We start from the raw sequence: 16,112 nt of genomic DNA, 5'->3' as shown, positions 1-16,112 counted from the left end.
TTTCCCCCCAAATTCTATTTTCCCCCATTTCCCCCCAAATTCTTCCCCCCCCTCCCCCCAATTCTCCCCCCCCGTTTTTTCCCCCCAAATTTCCCTTTTTCCCCCCATTTCTCCCAAACGAGGGAATTTCCCTTTTTCGGGGGAATCGGCCCCAAAAGGGCAGCGGGGGGAGGGGCTCTATGGATCCATAGGGGACCCGGGGGGGGCGGGGCGGGGGGGTCCCCATTTACATTTCTCCTGTACGGCCCCTATAGCCCCCCCCCCCCCCCGGATTCACCTATAGACACCCCCCACCCCCCGCGGGGGCAGAGCTATAGGGGCGGATCTATGGGGACGGATCTATAGGGCCAAACCTATAGGGTCAGACCTACAGGGGAAGATCTATAGGGTCAGATCTATAGGGGCTGATCTATAGGGGTAGATCTATAGGGTCAGATCTATAGGGGTACATCATCTATAGGGGTGGATCTATAGGGCCAGACCTATAGGGGCGGATCTATGGGGATGGATCTACAGGGGCAGATCTATGGGTGAATCTATAGGGGCGGATCTATAGGGTCAGATCTATAGGGATGGATCTACAGGGGCAGATCTATAGGGCCAGACCTATAGGATCAGATCTATAGGGGTGGATCTATAGGGCCAGACCTATAGGATCAGATCTACAGGGGCAGATCTATAGGGTCAGACCTATAGGGTCGGATCTATAGGGCCGACCTATAGGATCAGATCTACAGGGGCGGATCTATAGGGTCAGACCTATAGGGATGGATCTACAGGGTCAGATCTATAGGGGCTCCCAGACGCCACCCCGCCTCCCTCTATACGTCCCCAGAGCTTTCTAGACGTCCACTCCGGCCCCTATAGGCGCCACGCGGGGGGACCCGTCCCCTATAGGCGCCCCAACACCTCTATTTTCTATAGGTACCGGCCACGCCCATCCCCTATAGGTCCTGACTCCCCCCACCACCACTCACACTCGTGTTGGCCCTATATGGGACCTATAGATCCCCCCTAGACCCCTATAGGTGCCTCCATACGCCCCTTAGACCCCCCAGAAACCCCCTGATAACCCCCTCGGGGTCCCCATAGAAGTCCCCTATAGATCCCCTATAGCCCCCCCGGATCCCCCCCCGATCCCCTATAGCCCCCCCCCACATCCCCTATAGATCCCCTATAGCCCCCCCAGGAGACGGTTCGGGCGCCATTTGGGGGGGGGGGGGGGGGGGGGCAAACCCCCAAAATCTCCCGATTTAGGGGAAAAAACTTTTTTTTGTTTTGAGGGGGACACACACCAAAACTTCCTTTTTTGTGATTTTTTACACCAAAACCTTTTATTTTGGTTTTGTGGGGGGAAAGACTCGATTTTTTAAATTTTTTTTTTTTTGGGCGGGACCAAAATTCCCTTTTTTTGGGGCGGAGGTGACACCAAATTAACTTTTTTTTTTTTTTTTTGAGGGACACCAACTCCAAAATTTTTTTGACCCCAAAACCTCCTTTTCTTAAATCACAATTTTTCAATTTGTCACGTGACCCCCAAACCCTAATTTTAAAAAAAAATTAAAATTAATTTTTAAACATTCCGTATTTAATTTTTAAATTTCAACTTTTAATCTTTAAAAAATCCTTTTAACTTCCTCAACCTAAACACGTCAAACTTTTCCGATTTAAATATTTAAATATTTAAATGCGACTCACCCAACAGTTTAAATTCTAATCGCAACTTTTCGAATCTGAAGGAACCTGCGGAATATTTAAATTTTAAAAGCTGAAATCAAAATTTTAAGTCCCGAAGTCAACTTTCCAAATATTTGAAATTTTCAACGTCAACTTTCCAAATATTCGAGGTCGACCCTTAAAATTTTAAATATTTAAATTCCAGAGTCAACTTTACACCCCGAAGTGGCTTTCCAAATTTCAACGTTTTTGAGACCTAAAGTCAACTTTCCAAATATTTTAAAATTCCGAAGCCAACGTTTTAAATATTCAAATCCCTAAGGAACCCTTTAAAAAAAATTACGTATTTAAATTTTCAGTCAACTTTTTAAATTTTAAATACTCAAGTCCCAAAGCCAACTCTTAAAATCTAAATTTTTAAATCCCAAAGCCAACTCTTAAAATCTAAATTTTTAAATCCCAAAGCCAACTCTTAAAATTTAAATTTTTAAATCCCAAAGCCAACTCTTAAAATTTAAATTTTTAAATCCCAAAGCCAACTCTTAAAATTTAAATTTTTAAATCCCAAAGCCAACTCTTAAAATTTAAATTTTTAAATCCCAAAGCCAACTCTTAAAATTTAAATTTTTAAATCCCAAAGCCAACTCTTAAAATTTAAATTTTTAAATCCCAAAGCCAACTCTTAAAATTTAAATTTTTAAATCCCAAAGCCAACTCTTAAAATTTAAATTTTTAAATCCCAAAGCCAACTCTTAAAATTTAAATTTTTAAATCCCAAAGCCAACTCTTAAAATTTAAATTTTTAAATCCCAAAACCAACTTTGTAAACACTATAAAGGCCCTAAAATCAACTCTTTAAATATTCACGTTTCCAGACTCAGCTTTTTAAATAAATTCCAAACGCAACTTTTCAAATTTCAATATTTAACCCCCAACCCCGCCCTTTCAAAATTTAAAACTTCAAAGCCCAACGCCAACTTTTTCAATATTTAAATTCCGAATCCGACTTTTTGGATATTTACATTTCCAGAGTCAACTTTTCCAGGCGCAAAATTCCAACTTCAGCTTTCCCAGTTTAAACCCCTGACCTCGCCCTTTCAAAATTTAAAAATTTTAAACCTTTAAATATTTAAATTCCGAAGTCGACTTTTTAAATTTAAGTATTTAAATCCTCACCTCCACTTCTCACACACTGGAATTCCGACTTCGACGTTTCCCAATTTAAATATTTAACCCCCAACCTCGCCGTTTCAAAATTTAAAAATTCAAACTCCAAAGCCAACTTTTAAAAATTTAAATATTTAAATTCCGAAGTCGACTTTGTAAATTCAAGTATTTAAATCCTAAAGTCAACTTTTTAAAACATTTACATTTTCCGAGCCACCTTCCTAAATACTTCAAAACTTTCAGTCAAGGTTTCGAACGTTTAAATTCCAAACGCAGCTTTTCAAATTTAAATATTTAAATTCCAAAATCTCAACTTTCTGATTTTAAGTACTTAAAGTCCTAAAGTCGGCTTTCGAAATATTTACATTTCCAGACTCAACTCTTCACACGCTCAAACTCCGACTTTTCAAATTTAAATACTTAACCCCCGGCCTCACCCTTCCGATATTTAAAAATGCAAATTCCAACGCCAACCTTTTAAAATTTAAATATTTAAATTCCAAACTCGACTTTGTAAATTTAAGTATTTAAGGCCCAAAGTCAACTTTTGAAATATTTACATTTCCGGAGTCAACTCCTCGCGCATTTAAATTCCAGCTTCGGCTTTGCAAATTTAAATATTTAACCCCCAACCTCCCGATATTTTAAAATCTTAAATATTTAAATTCCAAACTCGACTTTCCAAATCCAAGTATTTAAATCCTAAAGTCAACTTTTTAAATATTTACATTTCCGGAGTCAACTCCTCGCGCATTTAAATTCCGGCTTCGACTTTGCAAATTTAAATATTTAACCCCCAACCTCCCGATATTTTAAAATTTTAAATATTTAAATTCCAAAGTCGACTTTCCAAATCCAAGTATTTAAATCCTCAGGTCAACTTTTGAAATATTTACATTTCCACATTTCCAGACTCAACTTTCCACATTTAACCCCCGACCTCACCCTTCCAAAATGTTAAAAACCCCACAAACGCCATTATTTTTTTTTTAAATTTTTTTTTTTTTTGCCCCCCTCACCCCGCGCCCCCCCCGCCCCGCGCCGCCCCCAGCAGCCGCCGTCGTCCCTCCTCGTAGTCGTCCTGGTCGACGCTGACCAGCAGCCGGACGCCCTCACGCCCCGCCCCCGTGCGCCTTGGCCCCGCCCCTCCCAGGAAAACGCCCTTGAGCGCCTCCAGCAGGGCCCCGCTCAGGTAATCGCCCCAAAACGCCTCCAGGTACGAGAGCTCCGAGAACTTGATGTCGCACAGAATTGAGCCCAAATCCCGGGATTTCAGGACTCCGCTGGCTTGGCCGAAAACGTCCAGTTGTCGCCCGGGGCCGCGGGGGCGGGTGGAGGCGACGCCGCGGCGCAGCGCCGACTCGTGCTCGCAGTACTCGGCCCGCACCCGCAGGCGGATGTCTTGGGGGGTGGGAAAACACCCAAAAACGGCAAGAGAGGGGAAAAAAAAAAAAATTTAAAAATTGAATTAAAAAAAATTAAAAAAAAAGTCAGGCGGCGCCCCCGGGGAGGGAAGTGCCGGTAAAGCCCGAAGTGAAAGAAAACGCGAAAAAAATAAATTAAAAAAAAAAACAAAAACGGGTGGAGGGGGGAGACTCCCACGGTGGGAACGGCACCCACAGGACCAGTCTGCCCAGTTCTCCCAGTATGTCCAGTCCCGGTACTGGGACAAGTGGCCCAGAGGCCCCAGTAGCACTCGTATGGGCTGTAGAGCCCCAGTTCTCCCAGTATTCCCCATCCCAGCACTGGGACAACCAGCCCAAAGCCCTCAGTATCCCTTTTACTGGCTGTACAGGCCCAGTTTGCCCAGCTGTCCCAGTATGCCCAGTCCCAACACTGGGACAACGGGCCTAGCTCACCCTGGTGTTGCTTTTTCAGTGCCAACACGCCCAGTTTTCCCAGTATCCCCAGTCCGAGTACTGGGACAAGCAGCCCAACCCCCCCCGTAGCCCTCGTATGGGCTGTACCAGCCCAGTTCTCCCAGTATCCCCATTCCCTTCACTGGGACAAGCAGCCCAGACCCCCCAGTAGCCCTTGTATGTGTTGTAGAGTCCCAGTTTGCCCGGTTCTCCCAGTATCCCCAGTCCCAGCACTGGGCGGAGCAGATCAGCTCTCCCAGTTCCTGTTCAGAACCAACACAACCAGTTCCCCCAGTCCCCATACTGGGCTGGCTCGCCCAGAGCTCCCAGTTCCCCCAGTCCCCATACTGGGCCACCCACCACCCCCACTTCTCCCTGGGAATGAGGCGAAAAAAAAAAAACCAAACAAAAAAATCCCATTTTTTTCCTCAAAAGCCCCTTTTTACACTCAAAACGATTTGGGGAGAAATCAGGAGGTTTTGGGGTCCCTGTTTTATATTTGGGGGGGCATGGCTGCCCCCTAACTAACATCTATTTTTTTAATGAAAGAACAAATTAACAATTTTTTCCCATTTTTTACTATTTTCAGTGAGTTTTGGGGGGTTGGTTTTGGGCGACTCCCCCCCGGCCCCCTCCCCTGCAGCTGCCAGGAACCATTTTTAACTTTAAAAACCCACAAATTGGTAAAAAAACCCCCAACAAACCAGGAGGACGATAGAAAAAAAAAAACCAAAATGATGTAAAATGGGGAGGGGGGGGCAAATCCAACCCCCCCATTTTGTGTCGCTGCAGACGCGGGTTTATCCGAGTGCCTTTAGGGGCTTGGAAAATGGCTAAAAAGGATGATTTTACCCCAAAATATCGAGGGGGGGGACACACACACATACGTACGTACCACAGGTGACCTTGGCCGGGGGGTCCTGCGGGGGGTCTGTTGGGTTTTGGGGGGGATCCCGGCGAGGGGGTGGCGGTGCCCGCGTCCGCCCGCGGGTCGTTCGCTTCCGCTTCCCGGATGCTGCGGAAAAAAATAAAAAAAAGGGGAAAAAAAAAAAAAAAAATGGTGATTTTTAGACCCGAAACCCCCCCCAAAACACACACAGCCCCCACCACCACCAAAACTTACCCGTCGCCCTTCGCCGGGGCCGAGCGGCGGCCGGGTCGCAGCCGATTCTTTCGGGTGAAACTGTGGGGAAAATATAAATTAAAAAAAAAACAAACCACGCCGGTTTTGGGGCATTTTGGGCACAAGGGGGGGGGCGTCTCACCGGGGCGGGGGCGCCGCAGGGTGACGCAGCGCAGCAAATCCTGCCGGGCCAGGAGGCGTAAAAACCCCAAAAGGTGCCGAAAATTCCCTTCGTCGCACCAACCGCGTCGCTCCAGCTCCAGCAGCACCTCCCGGCCCGATTTGGCCCCGAAACTGACCCCGTGGTGATGAGTTTTGGGGGAAAATTCGTCTTTTTGGTCATTGTCGTCGTCGTCCCTCGGTGACGGGTCCGGGCCTGGGGGGGTTCGGTCCAGGAGGGCGGCGAGAGCGGCGACGTCGGTGGGGGTCAGCTGGGCCCCCACCACTTCGAAGAGTCGGTGCAGCGACACCATCCCATAATAGTCCAGGCACTCCTCTTCCTCCCAAGGGATTGGGGGGGGGCGGCGGGACATGGGGGGAGCGAGGGGGGGGGATGAAAAGGGAGGGGGGGGGGAGTGGAGCTGAGAGAGGGCGCGGAGGGACTCCAGCGCTGGGGGCGGGGGGGGGGTGATGGGGGGGCGGAGCCTGGAAAAAATTGAGGGGGGGGGGGTGAGGGGGGGGTCCCCAAAACCCCACCAGTGTGTGACTGACCCCCCCTCCTGAAAAAGCTGCTCTTGGTTCTGACTCTGCCCCCCCCAATCGTCTCCTGGGGGAGCAGCCGTGAAAAAAACAACTAAAAACTCCCCAAAAATCCGCCCCAAAGTGCCCTAAAAATCTCATGAGAGCCCCAAAAAGATCAACAACCCCCCCCCCACAAACTCGCAGCCCCCCCAAAAGCCTGAAATCGGCCCCAAAATGACGGTAACCCGCCCGCAAATGCCACAACCGCCCTAAAAACCCCAAAGTCCCCCCCAAAACCTCCCAACTCCCCTAAAAATCCCCCCAAACCTCACAGCTTCCCTAAAACCCCAATAATTCCCTCCAAAACTCCACAATTATCCTAAAAATCCACAAAATCCCCCCCCAAACCTCTCAACTTCCCTAGAAACTGCCCCAAAAAACTCGCAACTCCCCGAAACTGCCCCAAATCCGCCCAAAACCTTGCTAAAAAAAAAAAATATCTCTCTGGACTGCCCTAAAAATCCCGACACCCCCCCAAAATCCCACAACCCCCCTAAAAAACCTCAAAATCCCCCCAAGAGGTCTCAAGCCTCCCTAAAACCCCCCAAACCTCCCTAAACCCCCCCAAATCCCTCAAACCCCCTTAAAAATCCCGACAATCCCCCCCAAATCCACCCAAACTCCCTTAAAATCCCCCAAATTCCTCTCCAAACCTCACAACTTCACTAAAAACGCCCCAAATACCCCCAAAATCTCTCAACTCCATTAAAATTCCCCAAAATCCGCCTGCAACCTCACACTTTCACTAAAAAACCCTCAAATGCCCCCAAAACCTCTCAACACCCCTAAATACCCCCAAAACCTCTCAACTTCCCTAAAACCGCCCCAAAGCCCCCCAAAACCTCTGAACCCCGCTAAAAATCCCAACTATCCTCCCCCAAACCTCCCAACTTCCCTAAAAACGCCCCAAATCCCGCCGAAAAAACTTCTCAACCCCCCTAAAAAGCCCCAAATCGCCCCAAACCTTCGCGCCCCCCCCCCCGGAGGCCGCGACCGCCCTCCCCAGAGGCCTCTGCCGGGTCCCCCCGACCCGACGCCGCCTCCTGGGGGGAACTTTCACCCCCCTGAACCCCCCCGGGGCCCTCAAGACCCCCCCGGGCCCCTCCGGGACCCCCAGGCCCGTTCCCCCCCCCCCCCCCCCCTCACCGGAGCCGCCGCCGCCGCCGCCCGGATCCTTCTGGCACCTTCGATCGCTCTGCGCATGCGCCGCCCCTCTCAGGCCACGCCTACCCCACCGCGACCACGCCCCCAACCGCGCAGGCGCATCGGTGACACCGCCCCTCCCCGCATGGCCACGCCCACCCCCCCTCGGCGTAGCCACGCCCCTAACCGCGCAGGCGCGCTGACGCTCCTCCCCCTCGATCACCGCCCCTCCTTACGCGCGCGCGGCACCGCCCACCGGCCGCGTGACGCGGGGCAGCGCCAATGGCGTAAAGGCTCGACGGGGAGGGGGCGTGTCCCTCGCTTTTCTCCACGCCCCGCCGGTAGTACCGCGGCCGCTGATTGGCCGCAGACGCGAGGGCCAATGAGGACCCTCCTTGGAAGGGGGGTGAGAGCCGGGAGGAGACGGTGGCGGAGCGGAGGAGGCGGTGAGTCCCGGGGCCGCGCCGGGGCCTCCCCCGGCCCACGGCGGGACCCCCCGAGCCCCCCAGACCCACCGCGGCGACCCCCCGAGCCCCCCAGACCCATAGCGGGCTCCTCCTGCCCCATAGCGGGGTCCCTCATCACCCTTCAGCCCCATAACAGGGCCCCCTGTGCCCCTCATCCCCATAGCAGAATCCTCCCACCCCACAGCAGCCCCCACAGCCCCATAGCGGGGTTCCTCTTCATCCTCCAGCCCCACAGCGGGGTCCTGCTGCCCCATATCAGGCCCCTCAGCCCTACAGCGTGGTGCCCTTATGCCCCTCAGCCCCACAGCAGGGTCCTCCCGCCCCATAGCAGCTCCCCCAGCCCCACAGCAGGGTCCTCCCGCCCCATAGCAGCTCCCCCAGCCCCACAGCAGGGTCCTCCCGCCCCATAGCAGCTCCCCCAGCCCCACAGCAGGGTCCTCCCGCCCCATAGCAGCTCCCCCAGCCCCACAGCAGGGTCCTCCCGCCCCATAGCAGCTCCCCCAGCCCCACAGCAGGGTCCTCCCGCCCCATAGCAGCTCCCCCAGCCCCACAGCAGGGTCCTCCCGCCCCATAGCAGCTCCCCCAGCCCCACAGCAAGGTCCTCCCGCCCCATAGCAGCTCCCCCAGCCCCACAGCAGGGTCCTCCCGCCCCATAGCAGCTCCCCCAGCCGGGTCCTCCAGCCCCATAGCAGCTCCCCCAGCCGGGTCCTCCAGCCCCATAGCAGCTCCCCCAGCCCCACAACTAACCCCCCCCGTCCCCAGGGATGGCTCAGGACCTGCCCTCGCTGCTGCTGCCGCCGCAGTACATGTGCTCCGAGTGCGGGGGCCTCTTCGACACCCTGGGCCAGGTGCTGCTGCACCAACGCCACCAGCACCCCCCGGCGACCCCCCCGGCCCCCCCTTACCAGTGTCTGGACTGCGGCCGCCTCCTCCTTTCCCCCACGGAGCTCTTGGCCCACCAGACCCAGCATGGTGGCGGGGCGGGGGGCACCGACGCCGCGCAGGTGCGGTACCAGTGCGGCGACTGCCAGGCGCTTTTCCCCTCCCCGGCCCTTTGCCTTCAGCATCGCCGCAGCCACCGATTCGCCGGAAACGGCCCCAAAACCTGCGCCGAGACTCGTGCCCCCCCGCCGCCGCAGCCCTACGAATGCTCCGAGTGCGGGCGCCTCCTCCCCACGCCCGAGGAGCTGCTGGAGCACCAGGGGGAACATTTCGCCGCCACCGAGAAGGAAAGCGGCGAAATGACGCCCGACCCCCCCAGCCCGCCCCTTTCGCCGACGGTTTTGCCTTGTGGGGAGGGAGGAGGAGGCTGGGGGGCGGCCGAGGGGCCGCGGTGGGGCGAGGGGGAAGCGCCCGAGGCTGAAAACGGCCAAAACGATGCCGAAAACGGCTCGAAAGCTGCCCAAAACGGAGGAAAATCCACTCAAAATGGTATAAATGCTGCCCAAAATGGACAAAAATCCATCGAAAACGGCCCAAACGCTGCCCAAAACGGAGGAAATGTCACTGAAAACGGTCTAAATGTTGCACAAAACGGAGGAAAATCCCCTCAAAACAGTCTAAATGCTGCCCAAAATGGAGGAAAATCCACTCAAAACGGTCTAAATGCTGCCCAGAATGGACAAAAATCCACGGAAAATGGTCTAAACGCTGCCCGAAACGGACGAAATTCCACCGAAAACGGCCCAAACGTCGCCCAAACCAACCGAAACGCCCCCCAAAACGGCCAAAACGCCGCCGAAATTGGGCAAAACGCCGCCCAAACCGCCGTTTTCTCGTGCCCCGAGTGCCGCCGCGCCTTCCCCTCCGCCCCGCGCCTCCTGTCCCACCGCCGCTCCCACCAGGGCGGGTCCCACCCCTGCCCCGTCTGCCCCAAAACCTTCAAAAAACCCCTTTCCCTGGAGCGTCACCGTCGGCTGCACCGCGGCGAGCGCCTGTTCCTCTGCGTCACCTGCGGCGTCGCCTTCGTCACCGAGGCGGCGCTGGGCGCCCACCGCAAAACCCACGGCGGCGGCGCCGCGCCGCACCGCTGCGCCTGCGGCAAATCCTTCCTCAACATGACCAAGTTCCTCTACCACCGCCGCACCCACGCGGGGAAAAGCGGCAAAACCGCGCCGGACGCGGCGTCACCGCGCCGCCGGCGTCACCCGCCCGAACGCCGTCACCGCTGTCCCACCTGCGGGAGGGGGTTTAAAAAATTAATCCACGCGCGGAATCATTTCCGGACTCACACCGGGGAACGGCCCTTCCAGTGTAGCGTCTGCGGGAAAACCTTCGCGTCCGGCGCCAACCTCCTGCGCCACCACCTGACGCACACCGGGGAGCGGCCGTACGGCTGCGATGTCTGCGGGAAGCGCTTCGCCCAGTCCTCCAACCTCCGCCAGCACCGCCGCCTGCACCGCGACGGCGTCGCCCCGGCGCCCATTTCCTGCGGCCTGTGCGGGAAATCCTGCCCCGACCGCGCCGGTTTGAGCCGGCACCGCCGGCGGCACGACGGCGTCGCCCGCCGGCACCGGTGCGGGGTGTGCGGGAAAGGGTTCGGGGGCGCTTGGGGGTTGCGGTTGCACCGGCGCGGGCACGGGGGTGGGTGGGGTTGCGGTTTGTTGCGGGGGAGGTGGCGGGAGTGGCGGCGGGGGGTCGAGGGGGGCGGGTTGGGTGGCACCGGGGCCGCTCCGGTTGGTCCTGGCAACGTTTTGGGCGGTGCAGGCGGCGGCGCGGCTGTTCCTGGAACCGTCGCAGGCGGCGGCGGCACCGGGGTCGCCGGTGCCACTTGGGTTGTTCCTGCAAGTGTTTCGGGTGTTGCCGGCGCCATGCCGGCTGTTCCCGGACACGTTCCGGGTGTCATCAGCGCCACCACGACCGTCCCCAGCGCTATTTCGGGTGTCGCCGGCACCATTTTGGGCGTCACCAGCGCCACTGCGGCTGTTCCCGGCGCCATTTTGGGTGTCACCGGCACCGCTCTGGCTCTTCCCGGAGCCATTTCCAGTGTCACCAGCACCGCTTTGACTGTTCCCGGCACCATTCCGGGTGTTGCCGGTGCCATTTCAAGTGTCACCAGCGCCGCTCCGGCTGTTCCTGGCGCCATTTTGGGTGTAACCGGCACCACTGCAGGTGTCACCGGCGCCACTGCGGCTGTTCCCGGTGTTATTTCGGGTGTCGCCAGCAGCATTTTGGGTGTCACCGGCACCATTTCCACTGTTCCCGGCCCCATTCCGGGTGGCACCGGTGTCACTCCGCCCGTTTCTGGCGCCATTTTGGGCGTCACCGATCCAGGGGGTGACACCGGGCTGGGGGGTGACACCGTCACCGTGGCGACGCCGGAGCCGTTGGCCCTTTGCCGGGCGGCGCTGGAGGGGGGGGGCGGGGGGGGGGACCGCACCTTCGGGCCGACACCTTCACCTGACCCTCCCCCCCCTCCCCTCCCCCCACAACCGGAAATAAAGGGTCGAGCCCCTCCCCCAACACCGGGATATTTTTTTTTTTTTTTTTTTTTTTTGGGGGGGTGGGAACCAAAATAAGGGAAAAGGAACCCAAAAGCGGCGGCCTGGGAGGGGTCATCCAGAGATACACCCCCCCCCCAAATGGGAGCTGAACAGAAATCGGGGAATTGACCCCAAAATTTTAACCCTAGGGACTCAAAATACAGCCCCCCCCTCAAAAAATGGGAATTGACCCCAAATTGGGGGAAATGACCCCAAAATTATACCCTGGGAGGGTGTGTCACCCCAAACCCACAGTCCCCACCCCCCCAAGCATCGATTAACCCCAAATTCAGGGAATTTACCCCAAAATTTTAACTCGGGGGGGGGGGGGGCAGTCACCCCAAAATACAGCCCCTCCAAATGGGAATTAACTCCAAACTGGGGGAATTGACCCCAAAATTTTAACCCCGGGGTGGGGTCACCCCAAACCCACAGCCCCCCCTGACCCCCCTAAACACCGATTAACCCCAAATTCACAGAATTAACCCCAAAAGGCCCCCCCCAACCCCCCCCCCCCCAAAATCACAGCAGCCCCCCCCCCTCATGCCAATAATTTATTGAGCCGGGGCTGTACAGAGCCTACAAGGGGGGGGGGGGGGATTGGGGGGCACAATCGCGGTTTGGGGGGGGCCCTGGGCCCCCCCCCCCGCCCCCCAACATCAAGGGGGGGTGTTCAGGGCATGGGGGGGGGGGGGGGGGGGGGGGGGGCTCAGAAATAAGAAAAAAAACACCCCCCCCAAAGGGTTTATTTACAAAACTCGATAAAAGGGGGGGGCAGGGGGTGTATTTACAAGGGTGGGGGGTAAAAAGCCCCCCCAAAAAATTTGAGGGGGGGTTGGGGGGGGGGGGGGGGCACGGCCCCACGGGGGGCCCCCCTGTTTGTTGGGTGGGGGGGGGGGTTTAAAATCAGGTTTAAAATGGGGCGTTTGGGGGGGCCCCCCTGGCACCTGAGTGCTGGGGTGGGGGGCGGGGGGAGTCCCAGACCCCCCCAACCACCACACCTCCCCCCCCCCCCCCCAAAAGAAGGGGTTCGGGGGGGCCCCTCAGGAGGGGCTGGCGATGGGGCCGCTGCCCTCCCCGGCGGCACCGGGCTGCGCCCCTCACCTGGGGGGGGAAAGGGGGGGTTGGGGGGGGCACCGGGGGTCCTCAGCCCCCCCCGACACCCCATAACCCCCCCACTATCCCCCCACCCCCAATATCTTCCCCCAGTACCCCCAGCCCCAAATACCCCCCAGCCCCCCAATGCCCCCCCAGCCCCAAAACGCCCCCCCCAGTATCCCCCCCCCCCCCCCTCCAAACCCTCAAAACCCCCCCAATTCCCCCCAAACCCCCCCTGACCCCCCCCCAATCTCACCGTGCGGCGGGGGGGGCGTGGGGGCGCACCCCCGCAGGTGGGGGGGCACCAGGGTGCTGTTGAGGGACGGCTGGATCCCCAGTTCTGAGGGGGGGGGGGGGCGCGAGGGGTGTCAGGGCACCCCAAAAATTTTCACTGACCCCCCCCCCAACCAGTGCGCCCTGAAACGCCCCCCCAAACCTCCCCCCCAGCCCCCCAATTCCCCTCTAAGCCCCCCAATCCCCTCCCAGCCCCCCCAAAACCCCCACAAACTCCCCAACCCCCCCCAAATCCCCCAGCACCCCCAAAACCCCCCCCAATCCCCCCAGCACCCCCAAACCCCCCCCAAACCCCCCCAGCACCCCCAAAAACCCCCCCAGCACCCCCAAAAACCCCCCCAGCACCCCCCCAATCCCCTCTCAGCCCCCCAAACCCCCCTCCCAGCCCCCCAAACCCCCAAATCCCCCAGCCTCCCCCCAAAAACCCCCCAATCCCCCCCCGCCCCCCCAAAAACCCCCCAATCCCCCCCAGCCCCCCCAAAACCCCCCCAATCCCCCCAGCCTCCCCCAAATCCCCCCCAATCCCCTCCCAGCCCCCCCAAACCCCCCCAGACTCCTCCTAAATCCCCCAGACCCCCTCCCAGCCCCCCAATGCCCCCCCCCCCGGCCCCCCCCTCACCGCCGGGGCTGAAGTTGAAGAGGGGGGGCAGGTCCCTGCCGCTGGGCAGGCGCGCGGCCGGCAGCCGCAGCTCGTCGAAGAAGGGGTCGGCGCAGGCCTGGAGGGGCCCCAGCCGCGTCTGGGGGGTGTACTCCAGCAGCCGCCCGCACAGCGACACGGCCTCGGGGGGGGTCCGCGCCTTAAACACCTGCGGGGGACCCCAAAAGTCACGGGGGGGACACCCCAAAACCTGCCCGCCCCCCCCCCCCCCCTCCTGCACCAGCACCGACCTTGGCCCAGGGATGCGCCTTGATCTGGGGGAACTTGAACTCGGTGTAGTTGGGGTTCATCTCCCGGATCTGCTCCCGCGTCGGGGTCCCCAAAACCTGCAAACGGGTCGGGGGGGGGCGAAAATCAACACGGGGACCCCCCCCGCCCCGCCCTCGGCTCTGCCGGCTGCTTCGCCCACATAAAAAATGGGGGTTGGCCCCGAAAGGAGGGTGGGGGTCACCGGAACGGGCCCCAAACCCCCAGACAGGGCCTCGAAAATCTGCAGCTGAACCCCAAAAGCGCCTCTCGAGGGGCAAAATTGTCCCCTTGGGCCCCGAAATTCCCCTTCTGAACCCCGAAATTGTACCCTTGGGCCCCGAAATTCCCCTTCTGAACCCCGAAATTGTCCCCTTGGGCCCCGAAATTCCCCTTCTGAACCCCGAAATTGTACCCTTGGGCCCCGAAATTCCCCTTCTGAACCCCGAAATTGTACCCTTGGGCCCCGAAATTCCCTTCTGAGCCCCAAAATTATTCCCCTGAGCCCCAAAATTATCCCCTTGGGCCCCAAAATTATCCCCTTGGGCCCCAAATCTCTTTTCTTAAACCCCAAAATTATCCTGAGCTCCCAAGTTCCTCTATGAAACCTCAAAATTCCTCTGCTGAGCCCCAAAATATTCCCCCGAGCCCCAAATTCCCCTCCTGAGCCCCAAACCCTCCTGAACCCCCCCAAAATCCCCACCCCCTCCTTAAACCCCCCCAAATCCCACCCCAAGTGCCCCCAAAACCCCCAAATCCCCCCTGAACCCCCCAACCCTTCCCCAAACCCCCCAAATTTCCCCGTGAACCCCCCAAATTTCCCAACCCCCCCAAAATCTCCCCCCCCAAGCCCTAAAACCTCCCCCAAACCCCCAAAATCTCCCCCCCCAAGCCCTAAAACCTCCCCCCAACCCCCCAAAACCCCCATAACCCCCCCAAAAAAACCCCAAAACCCCCCAAATTTTTGCCCCCACCTTGATGATTTCCACCAGCTGGTCCACGCCGCTGTCCCCGGGGAAGATGGGCTGCCCCAGCAGCAGCTCGGCCAGCACGCAGCCCGCGGACCAGATATCTTCTCCCCCCCGCCCCCAGAAAAAAAAACAAAAAACAGAACACCACCGATTTGGGGTGAAAAAAGGAGAAAACGGGGTCGGGGAAAAGAGATAAGGGGGCACGGAGGGGGTGGAAATCTCACCAATGCTGGAAGTGTAATCGGTCGCCCCAAAAATGAGCTCGGGGGCGCGGTAGTAACGGGAGCAGATGTAGGAAACGTTGGGTTCTCCCCGGACCAGCTGCTTGGCGCTGGAAAAAAAATATTAAAATGATAAAAGTGAGGGAAAAAAGCAAGAAATTTAAAAAAAGAGAAGCAGGGGGGGTGCGCGCGCATCCCACCTGCCAAAATCACAGAGTTTGAGCACGGCCGTGTCGGGGTCCACTAATAAATTTTGGGGTTTGATGTCGCGGTGGCAAACGCCTTGGGAGTGGATGTAGGCCAAGCTGCGGAAAAGCTGGTACATGTACACCTGGAATCGGTTAAAAAACGGTTTAAAAAAAATGAATTTTGGGGTTTTTTTGCGTTTTTTTCTTTTTTTTTTTTTCCGGTTACCTTGACGTAGAAGACGGGGATGGTTTGTTTGGCCTTGGAGAAGTGTCGGGCCACCCGGTAGACGGTTTCGGGACAAAATCCAGCACCAAATTGAGGTAAACTTCGTCTTTCTGGAGTGGGGAGGGGTCGGGGGGGGTGAGGGGGGGTCTGGGGGGGGTGGGGAGCCCCCATATATCCCCCCCCCCCCCGGCGGTACCTTCTCGCCGCTGGAGTAGAAGAAGAAGCGGAGCCGGACGATGTTGCAGTGGGTGAGTTTGCGCATGATCTGGAGCTCCCGGTTCTGGGGGGGGAAATGGGGGGAAAAAGGGGGATAAAAGGGGGAAAAATGGGGGGAAAGAGGGAAAAAAAGGGGGTGGGGGTGAGAAATGGGGGAAAAAAGGGGGAAAAAATGGGAAAAAATGGGGGAAAAAGGGGGTGGGCAGTGAGAAATGAGGGGAAAAAAGGGGGATAAAAAGGGAAAAATGGGGAAAAAGGGGGTGAGGGTGAGAAATGGGGGAAAAAAGGGGGATAAAAGGGGGAAAATAGGGAAAAAAAGGGGGTGGGGGGTGAGA

At 57.0% G+C, this 16,112-nt stretch overlaps 3 protein-coding genes across 3 annotated transcripts in view; 1 reads left to right on the top strand and 2 right to left on the bottom strand.

The window, feature by feature from the left end:
* Window positions 1-1,298: 1,298 nt before the first annotated feature.
* On the bottom strand, window positions 1,299-7,771 carry DEDD2 (death effector domain containing 2). The gene is made up of 5 exons (XM_074930372.1): window positions 7,714-7,771; window positions 5,969-6,471; window positions 5,827-5,886; window positions 5,599-5,718; window positions 1,299-4,245 (listed from the first exon to the last, which is right to left on the bottom strand). Exons 2-5 carry the CDS (start codon window positions 6,357-6,359, stop codon window positions 3,860-3,862), a joined length of 957 nt encoding a protein of 318 aa, XP_074786473.1. The 5' UTR covers window positions 6,360-6,471; window positions 7,714-7,771; the 3' UTR covers window positions 1,299-3,859.
* Window positions 7,772-8,116: 345 nt separating this feature from the next.
* LOC141972438 (uncharacterized) lies at window positions 8,117-11,695 on the top strand. The gene is made up of 2 exons (XM_074930307.1): window positions 8,117-8,156; window positions 8,940-11,695. Exon 2 carries the CDS (start codon window positions 8,942-8,944, stop codon window positions 11,693-11,695), a length of 2,754 nt encoding a protein of 917 aa, XP_074786408.1. The 5' UTR covers window positions 8,117-8,156; window positions 8,940-8,941.
* Window positions 11,696-12,200: 505 nt separating this feature from the next.
* Window positions 12,201-16,112, bottom strand: part of GSK3A (glycogen synthase kinase 3 alpha) — a 4,154-nt gene continuing 242 nt past the window's right edge. The window contains 11 exon segments of the mRNA XM_074930306.1: window positions 12,201-12,238; window positions 12,524-12,763; window positions 13,014-13,097; window positions 13,671-13,857; window positions 13,940-14,035; window positions 14,930-15,027; window positions 15,151-15,257; window positions 15,348-15,478; window positions 15,562-15,635; window positions 15,638-15,671; window positions 15,758-15,841. Coding sequence (XP_074786407.1) covers window positions 12,201-12,238; window positions 12,524-12,763; window positions 13,014-13,097; window positions 13,671-13,857; window positions 13,940-14,035; window positions 14,930-15,027; window positions 15,151-15,257; window positions 15,348-15,478; window positions 15,562-15,635; window positions 15,638-15,671; window positions 15,758-15,841 — 1,173 coding nt within the window.

This window comes from Athene noctua, chromosome 33 (assembly GCF_965140245.1).
Source record: "Athene noctua chromosome 33, bAthNoc1.hap1.1, whole genome shotgun sequence".
NCBI lineage: Eukaryota > Metazoa > Chordata > Aves > Strigiformes > Strigidae > Athene > Athene noctua.
The sequence above is the reverse complement of the archived record's forward strand: the minus strand, read 5'-3'. Positions and strand labels throughout refer to the sequence as shown.

What these genes read in the sequence shown, in the direction of transcription:
- DEDD2 (XM_074930372.1), bottom strand. Translation starts at nt 6,359, where the DNA reads ATGTCCCGCCGCCCCCCCCCAATCCCTTGGGAGGAAGAGGAGTGCCTG. An exon ending in CCTGCGGCGCCCCCGCCCCG is followed by an intron (nt 5,887 to 5,968) that starts GTGAGACGCCCC and finishes TTTTCCCCACAG; the next exon opens with TTTCACCCGAAAGAATCGGC. An exon ending in CCCGGCCAAGGTCACCTGTG is followed by an intron (nt 4,246 to 5,598) that starts GTACGTACGTAT and finishes CCACCCCCCAAG; the next exon opens with ACATCCGCCTGCGGGTGCGG.
- LOC141972438 (XM_074930307.1), top strand. Translation starts at nt 8,942, where the DNA reads ATGGCTCAGGACCTGCCCTCGCTGCTGCTGCCGCCGCAGTACATGTGC.